Below are 8,757 nucleotides of genomic sequence, written 5' to 3' on the forward strand. Positions count from 1 at the left end.
AATCATGTATTTTCCAAGACATTCTTTGAAACTTTAATAACGGTCCTTGTATTTTCCGATTGAACAGTTGTATGATGACAGGCTACTTCAAATTTGTATTGTACCCACATGCAAGTCCAAACAAGAAAACAGAACATTCAGAAAACAGAACATTCCAATGGCTGCTTACGTTAAAAAAACACACAAACAACAAGATTGATCTCATTGGGCATAATGAGCAAGGCTTGCAACGTCCATGGAGTACTAACCACAGCCTTGTGGACGTTTTACAACTGTTTGGACGAATTACTACACCCCTGATCTTTCTCTTCGGTAATGATGTGTGTGATCAGTCTCCGGTCTGCAGCCAGTAGAACATCCTAACCCATTCATTGACCCATTCATTGATGCAAGTTGCAAGCCAAGTAATTGCGAGACGCAGTATCTCGCAATAGAATGCTGTTTTTGATTGCAGATAGGCCTAGCGCACGGTTCTGACTCCGTCTGCCTGGTGGCCGACCTACAAATACTGTGCCCCTCTCCTCTCTCTCCGTCTGTCCCTCGCTATGAAAGATGAGTGTTTGTGTTCTCAGAAGTACGCCAACTTATCAGTCTCTCCTTATCAGTCTCTCCTGTTCCAAGAATACTGAATCTTAGGAGACAATCTTCAAACTCAGAAATGGGAGTCAACACCGGGAGTCGACGTGCAAGGAGTCGAGGTATCAATTCTATTGGAGTCGACACTCTCCAACACTGCGTCATCATCGTTAACAGTTCGCAAAATGGCAGAGAAAGACAAGCGACAGCAGCGTAGTCCTGTATGGCAATACTTTCAGAAGTTAAATGAGAAGGAAATGCAGACTTTGAGAGGTGGAGTTGAGGTGCAGTAATGATAGTACAGGTGCAATGCTTTACCATCTGAAAGGGACGTACAGGGAGACCCAAAGCGTTGCTAGCAGCAGAGTAGCTGCATTGTGAATTCATGATAGAGTTTAAAATGGAAAACTGATTTTAAAAAATGTCTGTTTAACCGGTAAGAACATTTTCCATTTGTCACATCCCTATTGTGTTACCTGCAGTGCCTCCTGGGGGTCATCATCCAGCATAACATAGCGTCTCCTCCTCCTCTCTCTGCTGATGTAACGGAAGTGAAGCTCTACAGCAGGAAGAGTTCGCTCCACCTCCTAGAGAGAGAACTATCTTTAGAACAAATACTTCTTTCATCATTTCAGGCAACAACAAAAATAAAATAAATAAATCACCCCCCTTCCTCTCGGCATAATTCCCCTCCCCAACCATGCCTCCCTCCACCACCATCCCTACTCACCTTTCCTCTCCTTCCATCCATCCCTCCCTCTCTTTCCTCCCTCCCTCCCCATCATCACTCCCGCTCCTCACCCTCTCAGTCCAGGTGACCTGGGACATGGTGAACCTCCCCAGACTGTCCAACTCTAGCCGGGCCTGCAACTGACCCCTGCTCATGTCCACCTCCAGGACGTGTCTTGGCTTGACCCTGAGGAACACAGGACACTGGGCCCTGTTCTTCATCCTCAGTCCATCCTCCTCCTCCTCCTCTTCAGATGATGATAGTACTCCCACAAGCAGGGGGTGACACAGGTCAACTGGAGACAGACGAAAGAGAGGTCAAAGGTTGGCTCAGCGTTGCCCAATCAGTTTCTTTGGAACCCCCCAGACTTTGCACATTTTGGTTGTATTCCCACTCTAGCACAGCTGGTTGAACTAGTTGAGGCTGGATGATAAGTTGTCTACTTGAATCAGGTGTGCTACTGCTAGTTCTGAAGTGCTCCTACCTCCCAAGTCCTCCTCCTCTTCTTCTCTGGTGTCCGTGGATGTCACCGGTGGCTCCTCTAACCCCTGAACCAGTCCCTCTGCCATAGTAGTCTCCAGGGTGGACTCTGTGTGCCCGAGGCTGTGGTCAGGCCACTGGAGGGTGGACTCTGTCTCCAGATCTGCATCCCAGTCTGAGGCCTCCTCCTTGGGCTCAGACGAGAGCAGCGGTGGGGGTAGAACATCCGGGACTTCCAGCTCTGGAGAAGGGGGCTTAAAGGTGGCGGGGCTTGCCTGGATGGGGCTGTTGTTGGTTGGGGAGGGGGTGGCACAGAGACTGTTGTTGAGGTGTGGAGGAGCTGGTCTGTCCGCCTTGTCTAGGGTGGTGATTGGCGCCCCCTCTAGGTGATGCTGGTAGCGCAGCCAATCCTCACCCAGTTGGTCCCTGAAACTGTCCATGCGTTCAATCTCCTTCTGGTGAGGGAGAACGATGTCTGAGGGGAGAGAGAGGAGGTTTATATTATATTATATTATATATATATATATATATATATATATATATATATATATATATATATATATATATATATATATATACATTTTTACCTTGTATAGAGGACTGTGGTCTGGATTCATAGTCATAGTCACTGGGCTCTGAGATGCTAGCCCGTCTCACCCTCACCTTACTCTGAAACAACACAGATGGATATATATATTATACAAACATGTTCCTTCTCCTCTGCCTGTATTGATTTGTTCATTCCAAATGGACCTTACCCCGTAGACACCCCCTATCCCCCTTACCCCGTACACACCCCCTATCCCCCTTACCCCGTAGACACCCCCTATCCCCCTTACCCCGTACCCCTATCCCCCTACACCCCCCCTATCCCCCTTACCCCGTACACACCCCCTATCCCCCTTACCCCGTAGGTACCCCCTAGCCCCCCCTACCCCCTAGCCCCGTAGACACCCCCTAGCCCCCCCGTTACCCCGTAGACACCCCCTAGCCCCCTTACCCCGTAGATACCCCTAGCCCCGTAGACACCCCCTAGCCCCCTTACCCCGTAGGTACCCCTAGCCCCCTTACCCCCTAGCCCCATAGACACCCCCTATCCCCCTTACCCCGTACACACCCCCTATCCCCCTTACCCCGTACACACCCCTATCCCCCTTACCCCGTACACACCCCCTATCCCCCTTACCCCGTAGACACCCCCTATCCCCCTTACCCCGTAGACACCCCTATCCCCCGTAGACACCCCCCATCCCCCTTACCCCGTAGACACCCCCTATCCCCCTTACCCCGTAGGTACCCCTAGCCCCGTAGACACCCCCTAGCCCCCTTACCCCGTAGGTACCCCCTAGCCCCCTTACCCCCTAGCCCCATAGACACCCCTTAGCCCCCTTACCCCGTAGGTACCCCCTAGCCCCCATAGGTACCCCCCCCCTTAGCCCCCTTACCCCCTAGCCCCCATAGGTAGGTACTCCCCGTAGCCCCCCCTTACCCAGTAGGTACCCCTAACCCCGTAGGTACCCCTAGCCCCCTTACCCCGTAGGATATTTATCCTATCAGAGGGTTAGTTAAAACTATTAACATGTATTTCTTCTAGCTGGTCAGGGTTTTAAGAGGTACACAGAGTACAGCCTCTCAGTGAGCTATGTAGCGGACTTACTTTGGCTTTCTTCTTGCATTGTCGTGTCACTCCCACCTCGCTGACCGACAGGCTGTCACTCAACTCCCCGCCCCCGCTGGACACTACTTCCTGGTTACCCCGCTCTGGAGCCCTGGTGATCAAGGGTGAGGCCTGGGACTGGAGCTGTCCAATCAGCTGTCCCGGTTTGGGTAGCACCTGAAGGTGGGGGGAGGTCCCATGTTAAGACTATCTGGTACAAAAGTGGCGAATCCCACGAATGAACTTAAAGTGCACATCAACAAGTGACCCAACAAGACTAGAGAAGTGTTGAGTATATGCCTGCTGACCAACAGGAGTGGCCTACTCACTGACAACTCTGAGGAGGAGAGAGGGCTGCTGTCCAGTCTGAGCTAGAGGTTAGAGAGGGGGAGACAATATATTAAACTCGAGGAGGAGACAGAATCATTAAAAAATGACTGGGTGCAAATTCAGCTTTCCGATTTTTCTCCCTCCCCCTCTCACTCACTCTGAGGTAGGCAGCCTTGGGGGAGAGGTGGCAGACAGTGCGGGTTCTGTGGGTCTTCTGGAAGAACAGTGGGTTGCCCTTAAGATTCAGCTAAGAAGAGACAGAGGCTACAGGTCAGCGGGTCTGGGATAACACTGAGGCTACAGGTCAGCGAGTCTGGGATAACACTGAGGCTACAGTTCAGCGAGTCTGGGATAACACTGAGGCTACAGGTCAGCGGGTCTGGGATAACACTGAGGCTACAGGTCAGCGGGTCTGGGATAACACTAAGGCTACAGGTCAGCGGGTCTGGGATAACACTGAGGCTACAGGTCAGCGGGTATGGGATAACACTGAGGCTGTCACACAGTAAACTACTGATAAGCACACTTCTAAGTTCTCTCTCTCCTTCACCATGTTGAGACTGTGAAGCATAGACAGAGGAGCCAGCTGGGAGTGATCCAGTAGCAGGTTGTAAGCCAAGTCCAGGTGCTGTAGGGATGACAACTGCTCCACTCCTGCATAGGGTCACAGTCACACACACACACAAATCAGACATCTAGGCATCTCATACTGAGACGGGGGCAGAGTCAGCCATCCAAGACTAACAGAGACTTAGAGAGCACACTGAACAATAGGGAGTCGGTTGGGGGAGAGAGATGGGCAGATAGGCAGTACTGGCAAACAAACGCTGGAGTATGCCAGTATATTAATATATTCCTAGCTTCCTGTTTATCTATAGCCCCCAACTCTTTGTGGACACAAGGCTGTAAACAGATCCAAGGCTTTGATTGGCTGATGTCCTTGTCTTGTACAAGGCTTTGATTGTCTGAAGTCCCTCGCTGTTCCAATACTGATAGAGGTCAGTTCAAGGGGTCATGCATAACAAGTAGTCTTGAGGGAATTTGCAGATGGAATACTATTGCTAACTATTTGGTATTGATGATTTTTGGCATACGTTTAGGGATAATATCAATATTAGGGCTGTGGTAAATTTTTTTTATATATATCCCGTTTTCCGTAGAGAAACCACCACTACTATCATTCATTATAGACACCATCTGGTCATGCTATCAGAGGTGTTACAGTACCGTTGATGGTCTCCAGCTCGTTGTTTCTGAGGATGAGAGTGAGGAGTTTGGCTCTGGAGCTCAAGCCCAGCGTTGGTGCTCTCTGGAGATTGTTAAAGCCCAGGTTGAGGTGCTCTAGCTCACTCAGAGGCTGAGAGAGGAGGAGGAGAGAGACAGTAGATATGGAGATAGTCCAGTGCAGTAACTTACTGCATGTCTCCAACTCTGACCCCTCTCAACACACAGACACAAAACCTATCCAGAAATACCTTGAGAAAGTCAGCACTCTCCTGGATTTTATTGTGACTAAGATCCAGAGACTTCAGAACATTCAGTAAACTCTAAAAAAGGCAGAGTGACTCACATTAAAACATGGCCAAAAAAGTGATACACATTAAAAACAAAATGTGAAAGTCAGTGAATAAATAAACCAGAGAGCAGGAGCATGTCTTACCAGTGACTCATCCAGGCAGACTATAGCGTTGTAGCTGAAGTTGAGGGTGTGCAGCTCCAGCCAGGGCAGTGCAGAGCTGAGGTCTCCTCCACACAGAGACAGTAGCTCCTGTAACAATAACACTGGCTCAAACTCCAACACAAAGGGGTCTGTTATTCAGAAAGAGAAAACGGTGAAGTGTGTGTGTGTTACCTCCAGGGAACTGAGGCTCTTGGAGCAGGCGAAGACCTCTAACTGAGAGTAGACTCCCCTCAGGTCCTCCAGACAGTGAGGGGGGATACGCTTCAACTGGGAGACAGAACAACAGGCCCAGAGTAAGCTAGATTCATCTATATACAACATGTATACTGTTTTGTTACAAAGGAGAAGCGCACACATTTTCCTCCCATACCTCTAAGGACTTGAGAGACTTGAAAGGAAAGATCTTGACCACTGACTGAAGCCTCGACCCAGGTGGATTGATGAGCTAGGAATGAAAAACCAAAGGCCAAAGAACATTATACAGAATGCTAAAGCGCCACCTAGTGGCTCAATGAAATTCCCTCAGATGTCCACTTAATTCAGTTTTACTTGGAGCATTTATGTTTATGAAGTGCTGAGCAAGTTATGCATACATCTATTTTTTTTAAACTGTTCACAAATAGAGCAGGACACACACACACCTTGAGGGAGACAGTCTTCTGCAGCACGTCGAACAGGAACTGGAGCTGCAGTAGGGAGGTGGTGTCAGCAGGGTGTGAGGGCAGAGCCAGGAAGCCATGTTGGTGAGTCCTGGAGAGGAGGTACTGCTCAAACAGACGACCTAGGTGCTGCAGAGAGTCTGCCTGTAGAGTCAGGGTACTGCTGCCGTCCAGTACAGATGTACCTGGAGAGAGGAGAGACAATGTTAACACACCACTTAAAACTAGCAGTTATAATGCAACATAAAATATATGAAGCATGTAGCTACAGTATAGCTATGAGGCCCTAATAATTTCGAACAACGTCAAAAGAACAGATTAGCAAGTCTGGGATAACAGGGGCTATATCTAGAATATGTAGGTGGTGGTGTTACTATACCATGATTCCGAAGCAGAGTGGCCAAGCTGTTGACAAGGGTGGATTGGCCACTGTGACATCCAGCCATCCTGCAGGTAAACAATGCACCATAAAAATAGACGAGAAGACCGAGACAGATGATTCTGGGGAAATGTGACACGTGCAAATAACCCAAACAATAGCAGAAATTGATCAAATAAAAAAACGTTCTCAACTTACAGTATAGAGATGATGGAAGCTAACTTGTAGGATACTGGTTAAATACCAGCTAGCTTGTTAGTTAGCTATGTAGAGTACTTTGCAATGCAGAACCTGCAGATGTTTGTGAACGTTAAACTGGGCTACTCACAAAGCCAACACGAATCTATCTCTAGCTAGCTGGTGTAGCTTGTCTTGGATAGCATTCCAGACTATTTCTTGAGACACCAACATACCTTACCTATCTTATGTGACAGTCAAGCAGTGGTCAACATCGACATTCCCTTCCGATTTCCAGCAATACGACAAAAACATCAGTCAAATAACTTCAAGTGTACTCGGTTGTCGATGTTGACATCTTCACTTGGACTGATGTCACGTGAGGAAGTTTCGAGAAAAATATACAGTGGCCCGGAGAAACCAAATTTCAAAAGGCTGAAACAGGCGTTTTCGTAACTTGTGCCAATCAGTGGATATTGAAATGTTATAAATGAGCGAGACATCTCAACAACAAAAAAACGAGCGTGCATGTTCAAAATATGATTCAGATTTCAGATTGTCTAATTTCTTAGCCATAGCCACCACTAGATGGCTCCCTACCTTAAGAAGCAGGATCAAATCATAAGGGATCAACAATATTGACTTTATGACAGTGACAACGCAATGGAGCATTTCCAATTTGCTCATTTGTTCATCTTTATTAAGTGCATTCTGAGAACACTCAGCACATCTTTCTGGTATGCTTTATCGCCCTTTTAAACTGTTCTGGAGGTTATCTTTACAATGGAGTGGAAGGACAATACACAGTTTTCAACACTGCAAGAAGTAGCCAGATGTAACTATGCAAGGCACGCAAAATAGTATCGTTTAGCCTACTAAAGACTTTTAACAAATCTGTAATTGTGAGTAATTAAGTAAAGTAAGCATTTTTACAAATAGGCCTACTACCACTGCCTTTGCGGGGATCCTTTAAGTTTCCACCTTTTATACCAAATGTCCAAAACCAAGTGGTTTCTCTAATTTAAGCCTGTACCGTTCGTCTTGTTGCTAGGCAACACGCACACACGCACGCACACGCACACACAAGACAATCTTTTTCCATTCGGGACTGGGGATGTTTCCATGTAAGGATTTATGTACGGTAATTTGGTAAACATTTCCATCCCCTGAGATGCTCTGGCAGGAAAGGTTCTCTGCAGACCAAGCATACACTGAAAGCATGTTGGGACTGTTTCAAATTCTCTGATTTTTGGGATTGCATTAAAATCAAGCAACATGATTAATGTTATGGAAAACGTGGACCAACTAAACATTGTGGATTAGTTGGTTGCATTTTTATGGTGGAAATGCCTTCTAAAAAAAACTCTAATTGTGTGACCTTGATTTTCCATTTCAGTTTAGACCATTCAGTCTGCCATCTTCTGTTTGGGATTCTCAGTGTATGATCATATGGTTACAGAAGTAAACAAATACACAATGCTTAGGTTATGTTTAGATGTTTAGATGTCTTTGTGTGTATGAAGTGTTGGATTACATTTATATTGGCGCATAGATCTGAGAAAAAGTTTTCCACAATCCTCAACATTTCTCTATTTATCCAATCAGTGACTCAGTCAAATGAATGTCAATTAAGTCTAATCAACACACTAAATAAACCATGCTCCTTCACTGTCCAAACGCTGCTCTCAAAATGGAAGAACAATACCTGACCATCCCCCAGTAAGCACAGGTAACCTAGCCTGGAACTCCTGGAACCTAGCCTGGAACTCCTGGAACCTAGCCTGGAACTCCTGGAACCTGGCCTAGAATCTAGTTTAACGGCTTCTTGGAGTAGTGGGTGGAGGAGTCAGGCGCAGAGAGCAGGTAGTTCAGAATGTGGATCTTTATTCCAAAGACAGTGAAAATGGACATGCCAAACACAAGGGCGCATAAAATACCCAGTCCAAACAAACAGGACTAAACTGTCTGGAAAATAGAATCCACAAATAATCCAACACCATGAACAGAAAACAAGCCCGGCGGGCCTAGTGCCCTTAAATAGCCCACAAACAAAACTAAACTCAAAACAGGTGTAACCAATTAGACCAA

General features: G+C 47.1%; 1 protein-coding gene across 7 annotated transcripts in view; it reads right to left on the minus strand.

The window, feature by feature from the left end:
* LOC124007616 (serine/threonine-protein kinase 11-interacting protein-like) overlaps positions 1 to 7,218 on the minus strand; it is a 47,005-nt gene extending 39,787 nt beyond the window's left edge. For 2 of the 7 annotated variants that reach the window (XM_046318248.1, XM_046318247.1), the window contains exons 1-16: positions 6,911 to 7,213; positions 6,493 to 6,560; positions 6,096 to 6,298; positions 5,825 to 5,899; positions 5,626 to 5,721; positions 5,434 to 5,541; positions 5,249 to 5,320; positions 5,001 to 5,130; positions 4,324 to 4,427; positions 3,931 to 4,020; positions 3,773 to 3,814; positions 3,444 to 3,620; positions 2,374 to 2,455; positions 1,791 to 2,261; positions 1,378 to 1,601; positions 1,053 to 1,163 (exon numbers count right to left, since the gene is read on the minus strand). In XM_046318248.1, coding sequence (XP_046174204.1) covers positions 1,053 to 1,163; positions 1,378 to 1,601; positions 1,791 to 2,261; positions 2,374 to 2,455; positions 3,444 to 3,620; positions 3,773 to 3,814; positions 3,931 to 4,020; positions 4,324 to 4,427; positions 5,001 to 5,130; positions 5,249 to 5,320; positions 5,434 to 5,541; positions 5,626 to 5,721; positions 5,825 to 5,899; positions 6,096 to 6,298; positions 6,493 to 6,559 — 2,052 coding nt within the window. In that variant the 5' untranslated portion in view covers position 6,560; positions 6,911 to 7,213. Of the gene's footprint in view, positions 1 to 1,052; positions 1,164 to 1,377; positions 1,602 to 1,790; positions 2,262 to 2,373; positions 2,456 to 3,443; positions 3,621 to 3,772; positions 3,815 to 3,930; positions 4,021 to 4,323; positions 4,428 to 5,000; positions 5,131 to 5,248; positions 5,321 to 5,433; positions 5,542 to 5,625; positions 5,722 to 5,824; positions 5,900 to 6,095; positions 6,299 to 6,492; positions 6,561 to 6,690; positions 6,784 to 6,905 lie in introns of all 7 variants that reach the window. The other 5 variants (XM_046318244.1, XM_046318249.1, XM_046318246.1 and 2 more) reach the window with 5 other exon arrangements.
* Positions 7,219 to 8,757: the final 1,539 nt, after the last annotated feature.

The sequence above is a fragment of the Oncorhynchus gorbuscha genome, linkage group LG21, assembly GCF_021184085.1.
Source record: "Oncorhynchus gorbuscha isolate QuinsamMale2020 ecotype Even-year linkage group LG21, OgorEven_v1.0, whole genome shotgun sequence".
NCBI lineage: Eukaryota > Metazoa > Chordata > Actinopteri > Salmoniformes > Salmonidae > Oncorhynchus > Oncorhynchus gorbuscha.